The 26997-nt window shown below is 43.5% G+C and overlaps 1 protein-coding gene across 6 annotated transcripts in view; it reads right to left on the reverse strand.

The window, feature by feature from the left end:
• The window catches only part of SLC4A4 (solute carrier family 4 member 4), a 240596-nt gene that overhangs the window by 81565 nt on the left and 132034 nt on the right, over positions 1-26997 (reverse strand). For 4 of the 6 annotated variants that reach the window (XM_075420783.1, XM_075420785.1, XM_075420784.1 and 1 more), the window contains 3 exons: positions 15356-15491; positions 9435-9595; positions 6596-6775 (listed from right to left, as the gene is read on the reverse strand). In XM_075420783.1, coding sequence (XP_075276898.1) covers positions 6596-6775; positions 9435-9595; positions 15356-15491 — 477 coding nt within the window. The remainder of the gene's footprint in view (positions 1-6595; positions 6776-9434; positions 9596-15355; positions 15492-26997) is intronic. The other 2 variants (XM_075420781.1, XM_075420786.1) reach the window with 1 other exon arrangement.

Raw genomic sequence — 26997 nt, forward strand, 5'->3', positions numbered from 1 at the left:
GATCACCACCCCCAAGGTGGGGGCAGGCTGACCTACCTGTTTCATCCCGGATGAAGAAAAAAAACAAAACACAGTGAAACAGAGCAGTGGGAGGAGATAGTGGGGGTAACACAGACAGCCAGAACAGCAGCCATTCCACAAGGGACGCATTTGCAGTCTTCCCACTGTTAATGCAGCAGCAAGCGTTAGGAGGCCGGCTGGTGCGAGCTACCTGTTCCTCTCCCTCCCATCTCCCCCAGCCCACCCGCCCTTACCCCTGCCCGGACTTACTGAGCCATCCCACGCTGGGGCTGCGCTGCACTCGGATTTCATCATCCAACGTGCGTGTTGCTAGGCAGGGCACGGAGCTCTCGAGTGGGCTGCGTGCTTGTGCGGTGCAAGCAGGAGACAGTAGCAGCAGCAAAGAGGAGGAAGAGAGCAAAGTTGAAAAGTCAAAGAAAAAAAACTATGCAAGAAAGAAATGCTCAAGCAGTTGCACAAGCAAGCCAGGTAGGAGACAGAGTGTTTGAACCTTCGCAGTTACACACAAGTGCACCTTTCTGCATAGTTCGGTGACCAAAGTGGTAAGCCCACTCATTTGGAGCATGACACCTCCTCCGCAGGTCCGCCCTTCAGTATTCAGTTGACAGGTCTGGAGTAAGCTTTCCATCCCTGGTGTCTAAAATTCAGGCATCTCAGAAATGGATTTCAAGCAACTGAGTAAGGCAGCTGCAGTGCCGCCTGAGCTCAGCAGTCCCAGGCTGCAGTGCGGTCAATAAGAACGGCAGATGCACAGCATTTTTTAAAAAAAATCAGGTCACGTCCCTGTAGGAGCCAACTTCAAGTGTCCTGACCATGTACGTACCCAGGCACACCAATGCGGGCTTGGAAATGTGTACCTTCATCTGCAATGCTTCAAACAATGCAAACAGCTAAATACATTGGTGGGGTTTTTCCGAGCATTCCTTGAAAAATATCTTCTTTCTGTCTTTCTCTCGTCCTGTGCTGGTATAATTCAGCTGATCCACCATTCAACTCTAAAGGGACTGAGGATGCAGTTTGTATGAAAAACACTTAACTGAATACAGCTGAACTCTAACGTAGAATAAAAAGTTTAGAGAATAGTTTTCAACTGTTACTAGCTATCCTTCTCTCCATGCACCAGCCAACGTGTTGCAAACAGCATAAGTGTTATTTTAACTCAACTGTTTCCAAACTATGCTGTCAGCACAGCAAAAATAATGTTCATGAGGTGTGTGGCCAACACAGACACCATCTGCATGGTGATGGATAGCATGCCATTATTTATGGTGGTTAAACACCCACACTTAAACACTTCACAGTTTCCTACAGCCTCTGCCAGCTTGGTTTTAGTATGATTTGACCGCTTCTCTTCAATGGTTTTGCCAAAGGCTCTCACAGGTGTTAAATTATACAAAATGCTGGCAAACGTCAAAAATGCATAGCCAATGTCACCACCGAAGCACTGGTAGATGTTGATTAGACAGTCCTGAGGCACCTGCATAAGGAACGGTGACCACAGGTCTCAATTCGTACAGTGGCAAACCCCGGGCAGACCTGTGCTACAACCCAAGGGTGTGCCAGCTGGGCAAGGGCTGCTGGAGAGCCGCTAGCATATATGTTATTTATTGCAGGGCTTCTCCTCAAGTGCTGTACCCTGTGCCAGGAAAGGACACAAAAAACTCTTAGAAAGCCAGTCAACAAAACAAGACACACACAAAAAACAAAAAAAACTGTCAAAAAACCCCCACAGGAGTTCAACTGAAATGTAAAATCGAAATGTCCTTGTTGAACACGTCACACAGCTCAACCTTCTACTAATAAAAGAAACTAAAAGGGAGGTGTCTTTGTGAGGTAACTGAGTAATTACCTGGTACAGCTTTGTCTGCTCAGCTTTTTGATAATCATCTTTCTCCTGCTGAATGGGCAGCAAAGGAGTGCTTTGATTTACCTTCCTCCATCCTATGTCACACAAGAAATTGTCATCTTTTGCCCAATTTCTTTCCCAACAGGAAAAGGATTTCTGAGAAAGCATCCTCCCACAAGCATGATCCAAACAGCAATCTTTATGACGCAGCAATGAACAAAAGGCATTCAGCTCGCACCTCTGCCACTCAGAAGTTCCCTGCTTCTGCCAATCTGATTGTTACTGAGTCTTATCTTCAAAAAGCGCAGTGAAATGGAAGAAGGGGGTGGAGGAGGACTCTGCTACCAGGGACCACAGAGCCACAGTCATCCCAGGTGTAGCTGCAAAGGCAGAGGGAGCAGCTGGAGACGCTCAGGGATCAGTCATGGCAGGAGAGGGGCTGAATTTCTACATGCATTTCACATAAGTGCACAGGGTTCGGTCATCTCAGAAGATGGAAAGAAGAATGTGGCACTAGCCACAGACTGGGGTGCTTCACAGAGAAATTCCCAACAACAGGCAATGGAGTGAAAATACACTAATTTTCACAGGAAAAGTCTTAGCAACTTCTGCTTATTTACCTTTTTTTCCTGCTTTATGCATAAAGAGTATTAGAGGACACATTCAGAAGCTTTAATTATGATTAAAGATAATGCCAGAACAGGAGTTTATACGAGCTTACCACGAAGCTAACAAAGGCATACAAAATTTTAGAGCACTAAGACTTCATTATTTAAGCCCTCTGAAATAAGTGAGATACAGGCACCTCAATAGCTTTGAGAACCATGGCCCAGGGGATATTTCCAGATTTCAGATCTAACAAACACCCTTGAAGAAATCTGTCATTATTTAATTTGGGTTTTAAGCCTAACAGCCCTGAAGCAATTAAAAAAAAAAAAAAAAAAAGAAGGAAAATCATGGGCGGAATCCACGCCAATGACATTATGCTAAAGTTTTTCCTAAATAAATGTTTTTGAAAGTAATTTAATACAACTAGGTACCTATAAAAAACTTAGGCTCCGAATCAATTCTGATTGCCCAGTAAGAGCCAGTAAGTTGCACAATATTTTTATACATAACCTACAGCAGGGTCTGGTTCAGCTTCAGCAGAAATCGTTTCATTAACTACCCTTAATGAACACACAATAACTGTGTCCATTAAACGAGCTGGATGTTTTGTAATTTACATCAATGAGTTTTATGGGTAAACTAGAGATGAGAAGTTCCCCCATTTACAGCAGTAAACGCCAGTCAAGCAGAAAGCCAAGCTGCTTCCCAAATACACCAGCCTGTAAAACTATTGTGCAGAGGTGAGAAGTAAGCGATGCCATTCTCATGAACCTGGCGGCAGCATGAATATTAGATGAAAGTTTCACTGACGCTGAAATGAAAGGTAGACACTGAAAGGAAACACCTACCTGGAAAGAAACTCCAGGGAAATTTACGAGCACTTGGGGCTGGTGGAACTTTCATTACTGTGATTAGCCATTGTGAGAGACAGCTGCGCTCCTGTGGGCCTCATGAAATTTTTATCTGTCTAAAGGACGAATTCTGCCTTTAGAAGCACATGAGGGGCACTCACTGAATTCCAGGGAGCGTGATATAACTCCACCAAATATACTCTGGAGTTACTTTTTCATTAAAGTGTAAATAATAGATAACAGTAACAGCTATTCATGAAGTGTTTCACTTTGTATGTAAGTCTCTCCCTCCTTAAGCCTCAAAGCACTTGAACTGTCACGGAACATAATGCATTATATATTGTCATAACACACAAACATCCCAGGTGGGGAAGCAGAGGCAAAACAACATGAAGAGTGGCTGAAGGTCAGCCAGCGGGCCAAGCAGAGCCGGAGTGAATTTTCTGAGAATCAGTCCAAATGAGACAGGACCTGCACAGCCCCTTCAAACAAGAAAATAAATGAATGAAAAATGAAGTCACCTCGGATTCGAGTAAAGGATGGCCTTAGCCATGAAAAATAAGCAGGAGCTGGAGTGGAACTTTAACGAATGCCCCTTGTCAGCATCATCCTTCCCAGGACAAGCATGCTATTATTCTCTCTTTAACCAGCCCTGAAAGTCTAGCTCTGTACAGCGAAGAGACCGGGCTTACTGTTCAAGGTATAGCTAAATAATACACTGAACATGATTTACCTTCAAACCCCTTAAGTAAGTTTTAATCTGTCTTTAACACCCTGAGGTTTTGATGGCTCCTCAAGGAATGACTTTGACTGCAGAATGGAAGAAATCGACATTCAACAGCTGCTGAAAAAATAGGAGGCTGTTACACGCACACGGTGCGGTAAAAACAGATGCAACACAGAGGTGCAAGGTGGATGCACGCTGTAAGCAGAGCCTATTTTAACCACTTAGGTTAAGACTCTTGCTGTGTCCAAAGGAGGCACTAATCATAGCAATGCCATACAGTCAATCCTAAAGGTTTCTCTACTTTTCTACACCTTAGGAACTCATGGAGACAGGCACTCAGAATAAAACACTAAACTTGATGTAGCTGTAACATAGAAAAAAAACGAATCATTGCCCAAACACAGAGGCACCCCCAACAATTAGGAGTTTATCTGCTTGTCTCCCACGCAACATGAGCGGTTAGGTCTGACTGTGGAATCGCAAGCGTACTGTGGGCCAGCCTGGAATCATCTCTCCATGTTACCATAACCCTCGGTGTCGCAGTGCCTACCTGCAGGAATGGGGGTTGGGGCTGAAGCCGAGAACTGCAAGCATCCCCCACACCACGCACAAGGCAACTGAAGCACCTGAGCGGTATGTGCTAAAGACATGTCCATCTTATGTTTTGTCTCCCATACAGCATGGCTATAGTCCGGGATTCTTCACCTCAAAGCAAACCTGTTCATTTTTTCAAAGGTCCAGAAAGAGTCAGCAGTCATGGAAGTGGTAACTGATTATCTGTAGACAGCACCGCAAATAATGCTTATGTATTCTACCTGCAACAGCCGTTTCCTTCTTCAAAGAGAAAGCAGACGCCTCCCATACAAACAGTGGGGAGGACACAATAGAAAGCCACCGAGAAAGTGCTGGAAAGACCATAATTTCTTAATTTCAACTGAAAATAAACACAAGTTACCACTGGGTGCCCAGTCCTGACATGACTGAGGCATCCTTCAGGGATCTGAAGTGCCCGGCTGATTTAAGGGCAAGAAAAACCCAAGGCACCTACAAATATTACAACTGAGGCTAACGTGAAATGAGCAGAGGGGACTCAAGGAGCAACAGTTTAGCTAGAGTTCCTGAACAATACCTCTCTTGGATGTGGCCCTCCACACGCACTTCTCCTGCTCATGTATATTACCCAATTAGCAAGGTGTCTGCTCAAGGCTTGTGGGAATTTGCAGGCCAAAAGCAAAACCTAGTGATGCCCAAGAGAACCTTTCCCCTCCCTGCAGAATGCTCTGGAAGGGGCTCCCCTGTCTTTAGCGTGCACCAACCACCATATCTGGCCATGCTAGCTCCTTCCCCAGAACTGGAATTTCTTTACAGTGCTCTCCGAAGCACAGCCCTTCTCTGCCCCATCAGACTCCTGCAGGGATATTCACCAAAAAGCTGCACACCCAGGACATTCCTTTGATTCATGTTACCGCACCTTTGTGTTATTCACTTAATCACTGCATTTTCAAGGCACTCGTACATGTCAAGATGCATCATCAAGAGCAATAAATATTCTTTACATGCACATACACACCTGTTGCAAAAGGCAAAGGATGATAAAAAGTAGGAAATATTAATGAAGTACGATAATAGGTTAGGAAGAAATGTTAGGGTGAGTTTAAGAAGCAGAACACAGAAAGCTAAGAGGCCTTAAATACAGCAAAAAGAAAATAACTTCTTTGCTTGCTTTCATTTCTGGATATTTTAAAATGGCAAATTTTGGGCAAATTTCCAGACTGAAACAGGAGGCAGTTGACATAACTCCTCCTTTTTGATTACCACTAGTAAGAAGACTGCAGATCTCTATGTATGGGTACGTACAGAGTCACTGCCAAGGCCTCTATAGCTGTCTGCATCCATGCGCACACACACAGTTATAGACACTACTATAAACAGGGCACTACCTATAACACCATTTTTAGAGAGAAAGACAGACATATTCACAACACATATCACAAAACAATTTTAGGATAAACCAAGCAAGATGGAAATCAGCTTTACCCACACTGGACAATGATTGTATGGCAATAATACGCAAGCTAGATGTTACTATCACGTAATTTTGATTGAGAGTGCCATCGACACCATGTGTAACAGAAATCGAACGCACACGAAAGCTTCGTCTCTGCCCAAACATTTCAGATGATCGGTCTTCTAGGTTCAGGCACTGTTTTTTTAATCTCTCTCTCCTGTCGTTGTTCTGACATCATCTCCTCCATGCCAGCTGCAAGAGTGTCTCTGTCTTTCCCTGCGCCTCCTGCACCCTGCCACCTGCCTGCCACCTCCCCTCCTCTCCCACTCAGTCCAGTGAAGATATGGTTAGAGCGATGTGCCACGGCCAAAGCAGCCTTCAGAGCCCACCACTGATGTGTTATCAGTACGGGTCTCGCTACGCTAATCACGGGTTAGAAAAGCATTGTCAAGGCAACGCAGTTAGTTTTCGGCGGGCGAGTTTGGTGGGTTGCTTTAAAGGGGAAGGCTATAGCCAGTTAGCCTCTGCATTACCATTATCGGGGTTGGTAAACATCCTACTTGCACTGGAGACGGTCTTTCCAATGTCAGCCAGAGAGCGCAGGTTGGACTTCTTTGTCTGATGCCGGTGCTTCCTGAGTAGCGTGTAGGTGACCTTGTCCTTCAGTTCTGATTTCAAGAGCCCCGTCTCGATGTGATTGTCAACGATCATTTCTGTCGCACGCAAAGAAAGGGGTGTGGGAGAGGAGAGGAGAATTAAACACAAAGCACAAAACTCCACTGCATCAAGGGAGAGCAGGGGGAGAGAGACGGATCATTTTCACCCTACCTTTTTTGTAGGCTTTCCTTCCCACCTCAAAACCACCACCAGATTTCACCATTTTATTTTTAATGGGAATCTCTTTTAGACATTTGTTTGGAAACAGAACATAAGCATTTCCATTCAGCAAAACCCACCAGCCACCGACACTTACCTATTGCACCGCAACTCCGTTTTGTTCTTGTCGTACATGCCATTGAGCCTATTTCAAATCAGCTGTACCCAGGATAAGATGGTTCTTAGTTCAGAAAGGGAATCTGCCCTGACTCTGTATTTTTGTGGAGAAGCGACAACTACATTGCAAGTTCCAGTATGCTCCCAAAAATAACATGGTAAAGCCTCTATCAGATTCAACAAGGCGTGAGTTCACTTCGCAGGCCCCCAATAAAATCTAATTTAATGATAGGAAAAAGTCCTGGGGACGAGTAACTAATTAAATCACTCACTCCCAAAAGTAAAGTAAAATGACGGCAACTACAAAAGGCAGAACTTGCTCCAGTTGTCACAGTACGTACTACGTGGCTTTGCCTTTAACTGTATCACCAGCAAAGGACACTCCCAGCCCGCTGCAAAGACTGCTCACTTTCCATCAATTCTGTCCTTTCTGCTCCCCTATCCCAGAGGAGAAATAAAAAAAAGGTAGGCAGATTTAGTAAGAATCTCTATTGTGCATTAAATCTCACATTCCCTTGATTACTTCAGTTAACATGCTGTCCCCCAAGGGAAAGTGGCAGCTCTTATTTGTCTACCAGTAACTTTTATTTGTGCTAATAATAAAAGTTATGGGAAAGGGGAGGCAGAACATGCATCACATTTGCTAACTCGGTGAGTCAGAAAGTCACCCTCTATATGCTGCTCAAGAATTAATGCCTCTTCAAATCACTACGGGAAGAAGCCTAGTTCTTCCACCCAAACTCAGAAAAGGATGATTATATACATGTAGGTATGGTTACACAAAATGTTTGGCAAAAGCTTTATTTTTGTAAAGTGCCTTTTTTCTGTGAGCTTTTGTTGTTCGTATTTTTTGTTAGTGATTTTTTGAATACTTCCTTCAGAACAACATGTCTTTCTTTACCAATTTTATCCTTCTCCTTCTGGCAAGTATCTCTTCCCTTCCATGTTTCTGATACAATATAAATGAACAAAGAGCGCTCTGTGAGTGTTTCTTTCCTGCATATCACTACTAGACATCAATCAAGTGACCACGACGAAATAATTCTGGAAACCAAGTCTGCAGGCTTCTTGGACATCCCTAGCTATCTGATTAAGGATCTGGAACAGCAAAAATACCACACTCAGGACAGTGTTACCGCAACAGCAGCCACAGATTTGTAATTTAATCTCCCAGGAATTAGATTTAATTTGAGTGTTCAAGAAGGATATTGAAAGTGACATTTTGAAGTGATTTCAAAAAGAAATTCAATGTTTGAGGGTTAAATGTTTGGACCACTGACATCAACTGCTATATTCTGAAGCACGTTCAGCTTCAGCATAAAACTTTGGACTTTTCTTTTTAAAAACTTTGCAAAACTGTGCATTTGGATATACAGATGCAAAAATAAAGTAAGATAAATGCCACCACAAGCATCTACAAAACTAAGCTCAAAACTGTAGATAATGTCAGAGGCAGCTTTTTTAATTCCAAGTCTTACAAACTAGTGCAACACCTGATATTGGATAATTTCATGCCAGGACAATTTTCAGCCTGCTTCCTGAGATTGTAATTCAAAACACTGAGTTTTGCAGTGGTTATATTTCTTTTTGCTCTTCTACCTCTTCATACAACGGCTTCTAAACTCAGTGTTTTGGCTAAATGTATCTCCTCTGGATGGCTTACTTTTAAAGTTTATTTTTGTATGTCTGCTCACATGTCATTGGGAACACAGTATAGCTCTCAGCAATGTCACTACGTGTCATCCCAGGCCACGGCTATTTTGACTGCAAAAAAACTGCCACCCCATTCAGCAAAAAGTGAAGCATCAGCTGGTACTGTGGCTGCTCTTCACTCTCCTTTGCTGGAGGGGAGCACCCCATCCTAAACAGAGCCTCAGCTGCCTTCAGCAGCCCACCCCCGGACCTCATCTGAAAGCAGTTTATGTCCATGTGGGCCAGTGTTCTGCACAAAGCAGTAGTTGCCAGGTATCTCTGTCCTTTCACATGTAACGTTTCTGGTGGTGAACATAAATGATGTCAGTGTATGCTATTCCTTTCACAGATGTAGCGACATCTTAGGACATAACTTAGTATACATACTTCAGGATCCAAATGGCTCTATATAATCACTAAAAAACAGTTCAAGGTAAGCACTAATTATCACTGAAGTTGATGCTGTTACTCTTCTTCCTGAATTCAGAAGTTCTTTCATTTACCTGTTATCCTTCTCTATGTACTGTCTAGTTTTCCCTGTTATTCCTTGGAGGATTATTTCTTTATTTTCCTCTTTTATTTAAAAAGCAGGGCTTTTTCATTCAAACCATCAGTGAAACCATCATCAGGGTTAACAAAAATTTGCAGGGAAGAGTTGAGGGAAAGAGCCAAGGCAGCTTTACTTACCCACCACCTGCGGGAGAGAAGCAGCCTCCATATCCAGCATTATTGACCCTTTCTCTATACACGTCCTTAACTCAAACAAGCTGTGCAGGGACAAGGTAGCCACGTGAGGTTTGCTCCATCGCTCCCCACCTTGTTCTACCTTCTCCTCAAACTTGATCCACCTATGAGAGGGCAGAGCAACGAGACTGTGTTAAAGGTGCTGGCTCCTTGCAGGCACACATCTCTGAAAGAAGCAAGACAGCTGAACCATCACGGCATACCAACAAGTTCAAGCACATGCATTTTCGCTCACATCGCCAAGGCCACAAATCCATGATCAAGTTGCAAGGGCTTAATGAATTGGTATGTGTCAACTGAGCAGTGATAATGCTCTGCCTGCTTGTAAACTATTGCAAATGTGAGGTAAAACATGTTATCTTTCATAGTTTTCACCAAGACTTAAACTAACACCGTTTAGGTGATGTTTGCTCCAGGCCAAGAGTACATACGCAGCTTCAGTGACTGAACTTGAGAATCAGCTGAGACTTGGTCATTCCCTCCACAGTTTTCATACCCAGTCCCTAACCTGACACTGCACCAAACCAACCACAAAAACTCTTCGTCGCTTCGCCGGACCCAACGGAGAGAAAGTCAGGCAATACATTCACACTTAACTAATGCCAGGTGAGAAGGGCTTGAGCACCACAGCTCCACAAAACAGATGGGCAGGAAAAAAAAAAACCAAACAGCAGCATTTCTGGAAATCAGGTGAATTGTATTCAAGTATTCATATCCAGACAATAAAATCTGAAAACTTCAGCCACTGCCAAAAGTCAGCAGCAGCGAGTAATACTGCCCCATACCCACAGGCTGGCAGGAGGCAAAGGGTGAAGAGAAGAGAAGCATATCCCAACCAAATCTGAAGATGTTCTTAGCAAAACCAGTGAGCCATGAAAGGAAAAGACACAAATTAGGGGCTTGTTCTTTCCCTCTGCTCTCTAGCTGTTGTTTAATGATTTAACAAAGTAAGCTTGAAAAAAAAACCATAAAGCTCATCTCTAGTTGAAGATTAGAGCAAAGGTTAAATCCTATTCTGCTCAAAATACTCTTTACACCCCTAAAACCATGTCCTAACAGGAGGCAAGTGAGAGGTTTCAGCTCCCTGCGCGCTGCGCTGCAGCCCACCTCCACCCCCAGGCTTGACCCTGTCCTTGGCTCCGCAGCATCCAGCCAGGGTCTGCACGGGTGGGCGGCCCAGGACAGAGCAAACTTCTCTGTCCACGGGGCTTGAGGGAGAGATTTCACCCGGCTTGGCCCCTTGCTGCGCCAGGAAAAGGAAAAGAAATGCCACAGGCCTTTTTCCTTTATCGCAGCAGCCAGCAGTGGCTTTGGTAAAATCTCGGAGTGCAGGAAAAGGAAGGAGCTTTAATATCACCTAACTGCAAAGCAGAAGTGCTTTTTAATCCTGTCTTGAGATTTTAATATAGGTGGAAAATGAAAATTCCTGTCACTAACATAAGGGGATTATTAAAACAAAAAAACACATGTTAAGGAAGCTCACAAATTGGTTCAAAAGAATATTATTAACACCAAGTGAAATTATATTTAATCCTGAAAAATTTATTACTTGAGGATTAATCAATTATGTCTTTCAATTGCAATAATCTCTTTTTGAGACATTTTTTTTTAAAGCTGCTGTTTAACCCAAGCTAAAAGATTGAATTCGATCTCAAATTAATAAGGTTCTACTCAGTTCACAAAATCTAGGTATTTCCTAGGACACCTAAGGGACTTGGGCAGCTGAAAACCTGTGAATTTCAAAGGATATATATTACGTGTGACAGATGCGGCTTACCCTGCAACATCATAAAGGTTGCAAATCACAAAGTGTCTGTCTTTTCAGTGAAACTCTGTTATTCCCGACTATCAATATTTGCTTTCTGTTTACTTTTCTCACTACAGCCCACAATACAAATACAATAAAACCAATTTTAACTTGCAAACCTGTTTGAACTATCACCTGCTCTATTCAGTACAGTCTCTAGAATAACTCTTTTCCCAGGGAGCATTCATGCCCATCCATTTCAGCTGGAATTCGTTGACAGCAAGGTGCCTTCTGACACCCTGAAGCGGCTTTAGACACTTGGTCCTTAGGTCCCCTCTGAAGCCCTGGTGCACACCATCTCCTGGGCAAACCAGTGTGAGCACTTTGTTAAGCAAAGCTGTCCACATGGCTTTCCATAGGTTTAACCAATTCCTTGTTCTTTATGGGGTTTTTCTTGTTAAAAAATCTGCTTCTTCAGAACAGCTTGCTTACAACTAGAAAGTTGCATGGACAGCTGCTGAGCACAGGGAAAAAGTGCTGGACTTTCAGGGTGGAGGGGAGTGGAGAGGGCAGAAGAGACAGCTGCAGGGTTAATGCTTCCTATTGCATGAATATAGAAGTGCACAGCTCATGGCAGAGTTTCCCCAGTGTTGAAAGCAATGCCGTCCACAGCCTAGCAGTAACGTAATGTTTAAGGACAAAATATTATCTCTACTGTTATTTGAGAAAACAATCAATCAAATTACCTTCCTCATCTCTATCCCACTCTGTTCTTGACATCTACATATTCTTCCTGTCTGCCAGCTGTATTTTAGTTACAATAGCTAGTAAACATTCCCATGGCCACATCAGAGAAGCAGCAAGGTATGACATAAAACACCCACGTTCTTGGGCCCTGGAAACTATGCTGACAGCTCCAGCAAGGCTCTCCTGGCACTGGGAACTCCTGAATTCAGGTACCTTTCAGCATCGCTGGCTCCAAAGGGCTGAGACTTGCAAGAAAAATCTGCCACCAGTGCACTTGTTTGCCTCCAGAATAATACCCTGCACTTCAAACGCGTGTCTGGGAGCTGGTGGTATAGTCAGTGTATGCATACTGTGAAGACAGCCATTATCTCTGCTAACTAAGATGAAGAAGCCATCTTTTTTTTATTTTTACAGCTTCAAAAAGGAAGGTGTAAAAGGTGTGTTAATATTATAATGTGTAAAAGGGTGAAGGATATAAATGTACTGTCTGACAGAGCTTATATAATATAAAAAAAAGACCACAATAGAAGGTTAAAAATACCTGTCCACCATCCCACAGTCCTTTCATCCCTTTTCTCTGTAATCTCATGATCTTTCTACCATCTCCCTGCCTTGTAGAATGACAGTCCTCACACTATGGTGGACACATCTTGCTCCCCAAATGTACTGTACTGAGCCACAAAATAGATTGGTGGCCTCCAGCTGCTTCAGGTGTTTTTCTTTTTGTAGTTTGCTCTGTATCCTGCAACTACCGCTGAAACGCAAACACTCACATGTTAGTGCAAGAACAAAGTAAATCGATTACAAGCGCCAACAAAATGATCAAGGAGCACCCAGTGACCCAAATCTTCAGGTTACCTTTTAACAGCAATAAACCTTCCCTTTTACTGCTCTATTTCCAATGCATTTATGGGGTTTCACAACAAAGCCCTATGTACACAAAGGACGTTTTTCTAAAATGGCCCTTTATTGGGAACCATGGCCCACCACCATGATGTGCTAACAGTCAATACAACCATGCAAAGGAATAGGACATCCTCAAGGCCTGGTCACAGGCTGATCTTACCTACTGTCAGAAATGTACCCATGTACAGGCAGGCAACTACAGCCTGTTTATACCACGGTTGCAACACAGATAGCTAAACTCACATGAGTCAAGAGCCAGGATGGGCAACCAAAGGTCCCCTTCTGGAAATATCTTTTAGTCAGTTGCTTTAAGGTTCTTGCTAGAAATTTTCCATGACATGTACCAGTTATTTTTCTATTGACCAGAACAGCTCTGGAAAGGACAGTACCATTTGCTAAATTCCTTTAAAACAAACACTCTTTCCCGACAGCTTCCTCACTCTTTCAAGTCTTAGGCCAAAGGGCTGCAGCGAGCTGCATAGCTGGCAGCTCCTTTGCCCGCTGAAGCACAGAGCTAGCCAGCTCTAGCTGGTATGTCCTGCAGTAGGAGCCGCTCCGCAGCTTACAACAGGTTTTGGTGTGCAAGATTAAGTCATTTCAGGAAGATACTGAAAAATCCTGAACAATCACACACTATGCAAGATCACTATCAACAAAACAGTGTGCAAGTCAGGAGGTTGGGCTGAGTTTCAGGATTACACAGTGCCTCAACAGGGTGCTTAAAGCATGTAATGTATACATGTATCTTTAAAGAGAGAGAATCATATATACAGCTCCATCTAGCACTTCTACCAAAGATGTGTGAAAACACATAAAGCCAGAAATCATTTGCCAGAGAAGAAGAAAACCTCCCTTTTTCTCTGCAGTCACCTGACAGTACGAAGAGTGCAGGCATATCCCACTGTAAGGTCCTTCAAATGTAAGAATGGAGGGCTCCTGACCAACGTCCCTCAAGAAACAGAAGCACCTCGTGATCTGCCCTGCAAGACACAGGGCATCCTTTTTTCCGACTTAAGGAAAAAAGAGCTTCCCAATATTCATAGTATAAAGCAGAGACCAAAGAGACTGCTTGGTAAGAAACACAACACTAAGGTCTGAATCCTGAAAATGCTTTAGCAAATTGTAATTAAAACCCCTTCCCAAAGACCTGTGCATGGACAGAGGAAAGCGTAATTTGCTGTAAAAAGCAGGGGTGGGTGGTACAGATGACAAAATGCAAGTACTGAACTAATGATAAGAGCAAAGAAAAGTAATAAAAGGAGAAAAGGATGACCAACAAGTAAGAAGTTAAAGAGTGAAAGGTGAAAAGTCTTTAAATAGGCTCTCCAAGTGACACAGAAGTAAAAATAAAGAAAGATAAGGGGTTAAAGGGGTAGGTAGTAGAGCAGTTCATTAAACGGCAGGTAAAGAAGATTAAGGTAACCAAACAACACGGGCTAACTACAAAAATAGTAGGTGCCCTTAAGACTGGAAGGTGGGGAAAGAGCTTAGCCCAGGCACAATAAAGGAAAGCGAAAAGCCCCAAGTTAAGCGAAGGGGAATGGGAATAGGGAAGGTAGAGCCCTGGACTGCTCTCCAGCTGGGTGAGCGCCTCTTTCTAGTGGGATGTTGCAGGCCTTCACAGCAACCAGACTGCGATTAGGGGTTTACCTTTTAAGGCAAACACAAGAAAAATATTTTTACTGTATTAAAAAAATCAAAACTTTAAGGCTAGATGCTAAACAGCAGCCTTTAGATCATTAATCCAATCCAATGGCTCTTTGGGTGGTGTTCAGAAATGAACTATATGTAACCATTGTGTACACCAGATGAAAAAAAAAGTCAGTTTTTTGGCATGTTTTTTTGACCAAACCAACAGCAGCGTCAAAGAAACAGGCAGAGAACCTAACCAAGAAACTCACAACAGGCAACCCAATCCAGCATTTAACACACACCTTGAATAACTTCCTCAAAAGAAAACACCTTTAGGGTTTTTTTTGCCTATTTATAATGAATTCCATCAGTAACTCACTAGGAGAGGGACACAGACAAGATTTCCCAATTTGTGGTGTGTGGTGAGGTCAGGCTCAAATCTACTTTTGGGCAATAGAATTGAAGTAGTTTTGACATATGTGCAGAAGCTTTATTCAGGCACCGATTTCTGACAACTCTGGCCAAGACACTGTCGCTCTTCGCAAAGCACTAGTCAGCCCATACTACTGTTGACTCTCCACAGGTAAACTATTCAAATAAATCTGGCACTCTATTTTTTTCTAGTTATTGTTCTAAAGGAATATTTAAACAAATCTTCAAATTCTCTCATTTATCAAAGAAAGGTAATTTGAACTATACAGAGTCCTTTCTGTGGATTCCCCAAGTGATCCTGCAGCACAGATATTACCCCAACTGAATGTTAAAAAGGAATTTCCCACAGGGGTCCTGTGCAGCTGCCCTTCCCTTTCAGGGTGAAGGAAATCCAACCCACCTTGCAGTCTCCTTCCATTCCATCTCTTGTCCATCAACGGCCAGAAGTTCATCCAGCTCCGTGAAGAGCTGCGGGGGTGCCGGGCTGTCATCTTCCTCTCCGAGGATGAAGCGGATGCGTTCGGCAGCGGGGGAGACTGCAGAGGTGAAAATACTGCGGTTAACGGCCTTACAGATGACCAGGGACGTGCGGCTCCTCTCCTTCCCCTTCTCCCCAAAGCCATTCAGCTGTTTCTCCAGGCTGTCTTTTCCATTTGACATCCTAGTCGCTGCAGACGGAGGGGCGTGAGCGAGGGTAAGTCTATCTCCTTCTCTCCCCTTCCTTGCTCTCACTTCACTTCTTGAAAGTTCAAGCTGGGAGTAAAGTTCAGGAAAACTTGCCTCTTCCTACAGTCCTTAACTATGTTACAGCAATTTGCAGCCCTTGTAAAAAAAAACGCTATCAAGCTCAAAACCAATATGCTCTATGGTGCGTGCCCAAGGACGTTTCGTACTGTGATCAGCTGAGATCCTTCGCCCCCTTTTTTATATGACGTAAAACCAGTTTCAGCCAAACTATTTTGGGGCTTGCTGTGACAGCATCCCATAGCTGGCTTTCCCCTCCCTGCCAGCAAGGCTCGGGCTCCCATTGGCCTGCAAGGCAGGCTGTAACCTCCCCAGACCTACCACTGGAAAACACAGGAATATTTAACAGAGAGGTTGTCTCATCTATACATGAAGAATGCGACCCAACACATTTAGTCAGGCACCAACGCACTGAAAAAAAACAACTGTTCCCATTGGGAAATGACTGCCCATTTAGGCAAAAGAAACAACGTTCAACACATGCTCTTGTGATAGCACAAGCAAAGTTCATTTGCATTATTAGCACAAGAAAAATTAGCAGAAACCCCTTCCTTGTTAAGCAACACACATGATTCAAAATTAAAAATGGAGAACGTCACTGTTCACATCCCAATACCTAAGGGCATCTCCCAAGGCAACTGGAGCTCGTGCCACAAGAGTCACCTTACTGGAGGACTTCTTGGGGTCTACAGTTTTTTCCCCAATCATATCACCTTAAAATGAAGGTGTGATCATGTGAAATTTTAAGACAGACATCCTTTCTGTAGAATGTTTACTAGCATTAAACAGCAGACTATGAACTTTGAACGGTTCTGCTAAAAACTCCTTTCTTTTCAAAAGATCAGCTGTCTGTCTGTTGCAAAATAATTAATTACACCAGGTGTCCAATCACCGCTGATTTTTCCAGGGTAAACAAAGTCTGAATTTGTAATGGGAAAAAAGGAACCAGTAACAAATATGCCCTTTCCTCGCCCCCCCCCTTTCTTTTTTCTAAAGAAACTTTTCATAGCTTTCTTCTTAAATTACTCAGCAAAGATTGATAATAATTAATTTCTTCCTCAATTAGTGTGATGATGCTTTCATAATATAAAACAGATTTCTACTCAAAGTATATTTGCAGTCATAAATGCCCTTGCAATTCCCTGGGCATTCAAGTACTTCGCACTGCACTGGCTCTGCAAACTCAGGCAAGAGGGATAATAACATACGGATCCACGCATCTGGAAAGCCCCGCAACACTCAGGCCAGGATGGTATTGAGAGTACAGGTTGTTCAGCATCCTAGCACCTACCAGGTTTTTGGCTTTAAATGTTTATAGAGGAGCCACATGTCCCTTCTTTAACGTCCCAACTCGACACCAGAGAAAGCAACCTCTGAAGAGGTCTTCAGAGTACTGCATATCCTGCTAAATGGGCTGGAAAGTGATTTCCTTCTCTCACTTAGACGGGAGCAGGGACATTTACATGCTCCTTCTTTCTCCTGTCACAAAGTCCTCAGCACAGAAACACAATCCCATTAAGAATATCTATAAAAGCCCTGACCATCCCTTAGTATGGAGCATAACAGTCCAGCCTCTCTACCTGCCAGCTGGGTGCATCAATCTGTGTTTTCCAACACTACCATCATGCCTCCACAGGTGCAACCCACTGAGGCACCACAAACTGGTGCTGATCTATACCTGTTTCCAGAAATCCCCACCTACTATTCCCCACGATTTTCACCTCCCTGAGACATGGCCCCTACCACCCTCCTCTGTAGCGCTGTGTAGCACAGCCCTTGCCAATCCCCAACACAAATAATTGTGTATCACCACTCCTTTCCCAAGCTCATTATTTCAAGGGTACTGTTCCACAACCAGAGTTACCTTAAACATGACTGTCTCAGAACGTCTGCTACCGCAGCCTTCCAAGACAGACCAACCGGTCTGTGCCTCTGCCACTACATCACATACACCACACATTGCCCATCATTCAGTAAAATTCCCAGACTGGCTACACAAATGCTTTCGCATTTCCCATCAGTTCTCCCTCTGAGAAAATCCACCACTTCCAACAAAAAAAAAAAGCTTTCCTTTGATACGCTCCTAACAGTAGAGAAAAATATTGCTAAGCTGAATTTACAGACCTGTAGTTACAGAAAAATACACATTAACCCTCCTGGTAATTAGCACTCCTATGTAACCACTAGTTCCTAAAGAATTTATCTTTTTTTCTCAGATATACTTCTCAGAATCTGTGAGGTGCATAATGAGTATTTGATTATTTGACTTGGATATAATAGATGCACTTTGCAGAACAGTTCCAGAACGTATCTGCAGACACATAACCTTAGGCATGAAAATTGTCCTTGCAATTAGAAAACCAATTTGGACTGAAAATCTGCATCTAAAACATGTTTAAAACAAACATTAGTATAAATAATTAAGATTACCCCATTCTAAAAAAGCAATTAGGCATAACACTTGAGCTCATCTTTATACAGTCAACCCAAGTCAACCACTGGTGCCAGAAGCTTGTGCTGAAACCAAGGCACCCGGGCATCAGGAGGCAGGGTTTAATTTCTCTCACATGCTTCAGGGCAGAGGTCTCTCACGAGGTGTACATTGGAAGAAATACCTATTCAAATAGAGGCCAAAGATTCAGCTCATGCCTTTAAATAGAGAGAATTAAAAGATGACGCCTGGCCAAAAGAACACAAAACAGCTTATTGCAGGAGCCCGCAGACTGCCATGATCTACTTTCTTGTCTTCCCTTAATGGGTTGGAATTTAGTTGAAGACCACCACCATCCACTGGAGAGTTGCCACTCTCCAGCTGTTCGGTGGTAATACAGCGGTGGAAAAGGCCTGGGGAATTTAAGCTGGACAAATACAGCTCATGGCTGGTGGTGCCTGATCTCTGCTGTTACCCTCCAGATGAAGAGCAAGGCCTGCTGGCAGAGTACCCATAACATGCATGTTCCATCATCTTCCCTCTCAATCTGCACCAATGACTCTCACTATACTTTTATATGCTGAACAGAATTTAAATATCACAGCTAGAATAGCAATAAAATAATTTTACATCCTATTGCTTCACAAAGCAACATGGAGCACAGCAATTGGCTGGCACATGGAACAGCCTGTGAGAGAAGTGACTGCAGAGCTTCTACAGCTGATGAAGGCACTAGCTGCAGCTGACAGGAAAAAAAAATCTCTTTTTTTCCAGTCGTTTTGAAGTGGTTTTATTACATGGAAGTGTTACTCTGATACTCAGTCCCATAACATGGTAATTCCACAGCCACCCATGATATTTTGCTCACTGAACTGCATCATGAAGGAATTACAGAAACGCTGCCACCAGACCTGGACATGCATCGTACATCACCCCTTCTTTCTTTTGTTTTTGTTAATTTCCTATTAGCTGCATTTAGCACAGATGATAAGGTTCAAAATCCAATTAAGGAATTTGCAGGGTCACAGGTCTCCTATGGCTTGCTTTACCACATGTTCTTTATTGCGATTTTGTAGGTTAATGGGCCGTTTATGGGTTGTTTATGTGCTCTCTTTAGCAAAGAGAACATATTTTCATCTTAATCTCCAGAGCGAACACTGTGTGCTCAGCGCAGGGAGGACAGCTGAGTATCAGGCTTAAGGACCGGAGAGCAATTAACCTGGGGGGTGAACTGTGCAGACCTCCCCCGCCCGACCTTTGAGCACCAGCCCCGCCAGCCTCCCCCAGTCTTGACCATCACCTTCGCTTCCACCTAATCCATCCAGTTTCGGAGCTGCTGGAACCAGCACCAGTAATGACAGGATCGGCTGCCGCTACTGCCGAGTCTTTTTAATGTTGCTTTCCTTACTATCTCATTCAAGAAACAACCTGATGATCAACATACATATGTAGCAGAGGAAAAGCTAATCCACAGATTTATATGGCTAGGATTGTACTTTTCGCCTGAATGGGAGAGGAATTAAGGTATTAATTGCAGATGGCAAAATGCTCCAACGCAACATTTAAACAGAGGTATTGCCATCCAGAACTGGCACCTCTTGGTTCCACCTTTTCCCTTTCCTGTTCCTGCGCTCAGTCACAAGCGGTCCATGAGGCAGCTTATAAAATACATCACTTACAGAAAAGAATGAACACATCAGCAGTTTCTCCTAGTTCAGTTCAGGCCAATTACAAGTACAATTTATACCCTCGGGTTCCCAAAGGCAAAATCAATCTCCATCAACAGAGAAATCTCAGGGAGCTCAGAAATAGGGAGAGACACATTCTAGTACAACAACCTCGAATCAGCCACAGCTGAACGTCCCAGCCCGACGTCAGTCCCACTCCTGCAACTCCCAGCTCTGGTGGGGAGCCCTCCCTCGCCGCCCGGCACGACGGCAGAGCAGGCGCAGTGCCTGCGGTGCTCCCTGCCACGCACGGAAATGCCAGAGGCCTTCATGGTATCGGCAAGCATCCTAAAGTCACCTCCTGCTTCGGTGCCAAGTTACAAGTGCCTCACTTGTCATGCATGGAAGATGCTTATCGCCCGGCTCTCCAGGTGTACAATGCTGCCTCGGGATGGGGGGAAGGGGGGGGGACTCATTTGTGTCGGTGTACAAGTAAAACAGCTTCTTCTCCAATCAACCAACATGGGTTTCCTCCTGCTTTTTTCAGCTTGCTGTGACCAGTGATACTTCTAAACACCCTTGGGACCTGCACCTCAGTCAACTGCTTCCTCCATTCAAGGCCAAAGGGACCATCTAACATGAAGTTCTCTGTTACTCTGAAGTACATCAGCAGCTACAAAAATCCCCAAGAGACCGGGTGTAAATCCTTCCTTAAAGCCTGTGGTAACATTATCAAGCAAGGCTATTTGTCAAATTTGCTTTCCAAATACGCTTATTAAAATAGGACATGATTATACTCCCATTAATTTCTGGGGCTGCCCTCAGCCAAAACTCGTTTCAAATCCATCTGAAGTCAGAGAGAGTTAATCAAACACCTTTGCAGACACTTTTATCAGTATTATTTTCTTTCTAGTTTAGCTGACTTCACTTCCAGAATTAATCCATTACCCAAAACCATTTTAATTGTGTGTTAATGTCTATACAAGACCTCAAGACCTTATGCAGTTTAATCATTTCCCTTATGATTTATATCTTTGATCAATTGTCATTCATTTTCCTGACCCTTCTTCCACAGACAAGCCCCAGAGTTTGAGTGTTTTTAGACACAATTCAAGGCACAGTCTGGGGGTAAGTTTCCACTAGGGATAACTGATGACAAAATCCCACGCACCAGTCAGCAAGCATTACTAATCAGAACAGCAAACCAGGCAGTTTTACACTTCCAGTACCACTGATAGCACAACACCTTCTCTATCTAGGCTTCATGCCTAGCAGGCAGCAAACAGTGAAACACCAGCACAGAGCTCTGCAGACTATAGACAGTGCAAAACTGCTCCTAAGACAGGAGACTAGAAAAAAAAATTGCAACTCACTTTAATTTTGATTGTCCCTTCGTACAGCTTCCAGCTGGAGGGCAGACTGTGGACACCTAGTATCGCCTCTTGATCCGCTTTCACAACAAGGATGTCATCAGAAGTAGCAGTAACCTGGACCAATGCTGGTAAGACCAGAATTCACACCATCTTGATTTCGCAGTGAGATTCTTGCTCTGCATCTACCTGGCTTAATTAATATAGGCAAGAGCTAGTTCATTTACCGAATTTGGAAAAAATTGCGGATGAAAGCTTCTGAATCAAGACCAGGTTAAGATTTCACAATGAGAATGTGAGATGAGACTTAAGAGCACCATCTAAAAGCAAGCAGGCAAGGTTTTCATGGGTCAGTTTTACCAGCTTCCCTAAAAAACCAACCCAGAATCACACCTAAAAGCAGAAGTCACTAAAAAGCATCATCTTGGACATCTTCACCAGTTCATGTACGGCATCTGACACACTGAGCCAAGGCCACGGGGTAAGGCAAAGGACACTCTCTCCGTTTACAAGCGATACTGTTCAGCATTTCTCAAGCACTGCTCCTGTCAGAGCACTGCACACAGACTCTCCTTGCTGTTCTTGCACCTTTTTGGGTTAGGACTATTATTCCTATTACAGAAGAGATAACAGTCAAATTAGGTAGTACCAATTTCTGCAGAACAACCCAGGTGAGAACTGATTTCCTGATTTCCCAAGTGCTCTAACAAGTGAAAGCATCCTTGAGCTCCACTGAAGAAGTCAACTGCATGAAGATTTACAGGTGACATTGGCATCATAGGAATGCTTCCACCTGAAGACGTTGCTCAGTGACTGCACATCAGGCCTTTCCCAGGGTCTTGCAGAACCCACCTCCAGATGATCAGCACTCCAGCTAATCGCTCTAAGCAAGCGTGAGAACTGCTTTTTTTCTTATTTTGCCTCTTTTCTTATAAAGAAAAACAATTACTTTTTGACCCTGCACTCAGTGTTGGCTGGTTGTAAGGCAGATTAGACTTGTCCCCAGGCAGAACCTGGCAGCCTGCAGGGAACACTCACCATGCTCACCATACTACTAGTTTCTTTCACAACTATGGGGTGCAAAAGTGGAGAACGCTATTCAAGTTGCTTGATCCATCTTGAAGCAAATATCCCCCATCCCTTGATCGTGACCCTTTCCAGCACATAATGAATAGCATTGACCGCGTCTTGAATAATCCATTTTTTACTGGACTATTATACTGCATGATCGTACACGTTCTGCTGTAAGCTCCTCTGAAGCATGTGGCATATATTAAGTCTTTGATCTGCAAAAAATCTTCAGTATTAGACAAATGCTTACTAATAACATATTCTCTCAAGTGCCAGAAGAATGGCAGCTTTTACGTAATGATTTGCTGAGCATTCTCAGCTCCCTTTGTCTTCAGGTGTTGTTGAGATCATGTACAAAAGTTTTGTCCACAGCTATTTTATTGAAACATTCCTTGGAGATACAGGGGCAGAAGAAACACCCTGCTTCCAAAAGTGTCTCAGATCAACTCATCTATAGCAGACAGCTCACGTGGACAAGGTACGCAATGTGGACAATCGGTCTGGCAACCTTTAAACAAAACCAGCTTCATCTAACAAAAAAGTTGGTCAGCCTTAACAGAAAGGGCACTGCCTATAAACAAAGAAAGACTGCTAATTCCAACCCCACAGTTATGACAGAGACACCATTGCATGCTATACCTCAAGTCTAACTATGAACTTTTCCCAATATTGTTCCACTTGAAACAGACTGTCAATAACTGTCTTCAAAAATTGTCTGGTTTTTTTCAGCTGCAGACAATTACAATAATATCTATATAACACATCAGGAGCAGAGGCAGCTGCATATTCCAAATGAAATGCATTATTGATAGACTCCCACAGACACATGATTAGCAAGTTGAGCCAGACCGAATATTTAATACATTAACAATGCAAATCTCTGCCTGCTTAAATCAACACAAGGTTCCACTGATTTCAAGGGTGCGGAATCAGCTGTACATGGACCACTGTATTTTCCGTGGGTATGCTGTAGCTAGGCTGCTTTGCATCAGCAGTGACTAGCTTCCAAACTACTAGAAAAAAATTCTCTTTCTCTATCACTTATAAAAAATTTTCTAGATTCACCAGGTGCCATTTTTAATTACATCAAAGGCAGTGATGCCTCTGACACTTACTTTTACTAAATAACTAGCCCATGCTTCTGTACCACAGCCTGCGTCCTGTAACAAACCATACTGTTTATAAGCCCTAGCATGATATAAACCACTTCACAAGCAATTCACTACAAAATACGGGTACCAAAGGTATTTTTTGCCTAGCCCTGGAGGTCAGCCATCTTGCTTCAAGTTGTGTGAAACTGCTCCAGCAGCACATTCTTAAGGAGCTATTACTGAGCAGCTGCCAAAAACACTTTAATAAAGAAAAAGCAGCATCTAGAGAAAGCCTGTCTTTTTTCTAAGCTTTGTAACATTTCCCACTGTCACACAGATACAAGATGCTGTCTGGCATCACACCTCCCTTGGACCTGAATAACAGTTAAGTCTCCAGTTAAAACATTTAGCAGCATAGTGTCTGCCATATATAACAAAGTTTAAAAATTACTCCCTAATTCTCAGCTTGTGACAAGAGCTTAATAGCAAAAGAAAATAGCTTTTCTTTTTCTTTGGCTTTTCTCTCTTTTTTTTTATTAAAGCAGTATGGCTTTCACAGTTTCTTGCAAAGATGTGTGCTATTCACCTCTCTGGAATCCTCCTGGGGTCCTATCCTAGTATCTTAAACATCTTAATCACATTAGTGATCATGCGCAACTCCCCCCATACTTCCACCAGCATCAACAGCACAACGTGGGCACAAAGCAACTGCTCAGTGTAAGTTGGCACAAGAGAAAATTCCTGTTCTTCTGTCAAGCAAAAAAAGATACCATTTTCTTTTCCAACACTGTAACACAGCTCCCTTAAAGACAATTTTAAAGTTGTTTTGATGTGATGCAGTCCCTGGATAAGCACTGTCATTTCCTTGCACCAGCTACAAGCCCTCCTGACAAACTCTTAATTCAGTTTACCTGTACCCCCTTGTTTAGGTAGTGGTAAGAGTTCAGCAATATTTTTAAGGACACAGCTATAACAACTCTGGGTTCTTTTTCTGAATTTAAGCTTCCATGCAGTGACAAGAATAAAATTCCCTTCCCTCTCTGCGCTTTAAAACCAGCCCTCCGGCTGCAATAGACAATTTTATGCCTATTAAGCTCTTCTCACAAGCAAGGTTTCATCATTGTCTATTTGTCCCATTCAATCAGTCTCCACACCAGTTCTGACCACTTCAGCACTTCTAGCAGCCTTCTTCAGCAAGGGTGCAACAGAAAAGAACCGACCCGCAGAAGAAGGAAGCCAAGCGCAAGCGTGCAAGGATTTTCATTTTTCGCTCCTGCAGCTTCAGCGCTCGCTGAGCCCTTTGTCCCATGTGTTTTTCAGCCAGTGTCTCCGGCTGAAACGGAGTCCATCTCTGTTGCCAAGCAGTATTTCAAGGAGTACTGAATGCCTCTGGCATCCAACACTTCCTGCTTTCAACTCTTCTCATTCTGCCCCCCGCCCCCATTTTAAATGTTGCCAAATACCTTGCCCACTTCAGGCACAGAGAGAAAAGTGTATTATTATTCCTTAAAATAGTTTCAGGAGACCAACTGATGTACAAGAGCAACACATATGTACTGAGAAGGTTCTGCAGGTTGTTATTTCTTCATGATCACCTGCCTCGCTTCAAATACCACGTAGGAGACAGGTGCCACAGGCTCCCATCAGCCGCAAGGCTCAGAAGCACAAATTACCGCTGGGGGAGAGGAAGGAGGGAGAGCTAAATAAATTAGGTCTGATTTTTCCATTGCCTTGCACACAGCACCATTGTTTATGAAATGGGGATCAATGGCTGGGTCCTATCTGAGTGGTTTCATTTGGGACAGATGTAAGTGGCAGGATGAAGTTCCACGGGTCAGAGACTGAAGCTGGGTACCTGAAGTCTGGCAGAACAAGTAATAAGAGAAGCCCCATCAAGGTGAATCTCATTTTTCAAGGCTGACAAACACTTCTTCAACATCCATAACATGACCTTCTTTTCACTGCAGAGTGTAAAATTATCAAAGGCAGTGTTTGTTACTAGGCATCGTTTTGAATAGCAATGACTCCAGCTCTCCTGCTTGGGTTGAACAAAGTACAGCAAAGGGGCACTGCAGCAGTCAACAGAGGGAAAACGAAGATACAAATAAACATGCAGAGGTGTCTGTTACTGATATAACTAGAACTAGTCTTCACCAGAGTTGGTGGTGGATGTGGAAGGCACTTCCTTTCTTCAAGGGACGGAGATGAGGGATACGCATTGGCTGTTCTGACAAATGCACACCTCCACACTACAAGCATTAATGTGTGTATTCAGTAGCCCAAACCCCTTTGGAGCTTAGAAGGTCAGCTCATCTTGAATATCAGCAGGAGTAAGGCGCCAGCCTCCTTTGAGATGCTTTGAAAAAGCTCAGCTTTTCTTTTTTTCCATCACCTTGTGAAAAGCTTCATTCAGTGACAAACCGCCCTTTTGGCTCTTAAAGTTTAACAGCCACTTATCTAAAAAGCTGCAAAACCAGCGTGAGAGTTCAGACAATGCTTTCATTGACTGGGAGAGCAGCAGGATTTGGCCTGACAGAATGGTTAAAAAACCAGTTAGTTTCATGTCTGGATGCTGGTTTTCCTCATGCTCCCTCACTGCTGCAAAACAAGTTCAATCAAGTAGATCCCTCTCTTCAGACCTGCACTTTGAGTGACGCATTTATTTCGTATTTTAAATCCTGATAACACGCCATCCTCAGCACTTCCCTCACTTGGCATCCCTGGAGAGGTTATCATCATCCTGATGAAATTGCCACCATCTGTAGGTAGTGTGGCAAAGCAAAGCTTCTGGTGGATAAATCACTTCTCTGAGGGCATTTTCTGTTTCCCTCTGAGCCAAAACAGTTCAGAAAAGGTCTCTTGCAACGGTATTTCAGCAGCAGAAAGACGCTATTGAGATACAGACACAATAACCAGTTTCGTTCCTGCCTTTAAAAATTAACCACCATTAACTTTGGGCTCGGAGTGGCTCCAGGCTGCCAGCAGCACACTCCTTCCAACTGGCTTCCCAGAAAGAAACTCCTGACTCAACTTGTTCTCAAAAGCCTGGTGACATTTCTGTGGCTGTTGCTCTTCACCGGTTTCCCCTTGCAACAGCAAGTAGAGTTCAAGCTTCTGCCTCCTTTTTATTCTCCCCGCCTCCTAGGTCAGCACTAAACCTCCACAGGACATGATCATGCCAGAAAAAAACTGGCTCGTTGGTTCACAGACAAGGTCTTGCACAAAGTCTGCGCCTTCAGATGCACCCCACTACTCTGAAGCAGAACCCAGACAGACCAAGACCTGAAAACCCAACCCTCCACGTAAGAAACACTCAGTTGCTCAGTATTCCTCACACAGTGAACTTGAAAGATCGCATCATTAGATCAACTGCTGACAAGAGGTGCGCACAGGTCCATACTTGGAGCCATTTTATATAAGCTCCTAAATAGCAGATCTCTCTCATTAGCGAGGGGGAGGGAGGTAAGCTGGCAGGGTATCACACAGCAGGCATTTTAGCAAATGTCAACAGTGAAAACAAATGTTGGAGAAAGGAAAACAAGTTGAGACAAAAGAATTTTGTAAACAAAAAAAAATGTAAAACAAAAAAATCAAGAGCAGGCCAATGAGATGCTCATGAAAAGCGATGTCAGGCTAGCAGTGTATACCCTTCCTTGGCTGCACATCAA

This window comes from Opisthocomus hoazin, chromosome 5 (assembly GCF_030867145.1).
Source record: "Opisthocomus hoazin isolate bOpiHoa1 chromosome 5, bOpiHoa1.hap1, whole genome shotgun sequence".
Taxonomy (NCBI): Eukaryota; Metazoa; Chordata; class Aves; order Opisthocomiformes; family Opisthocomidae; genus Opisthocomus; species Opisthocomus hoazin.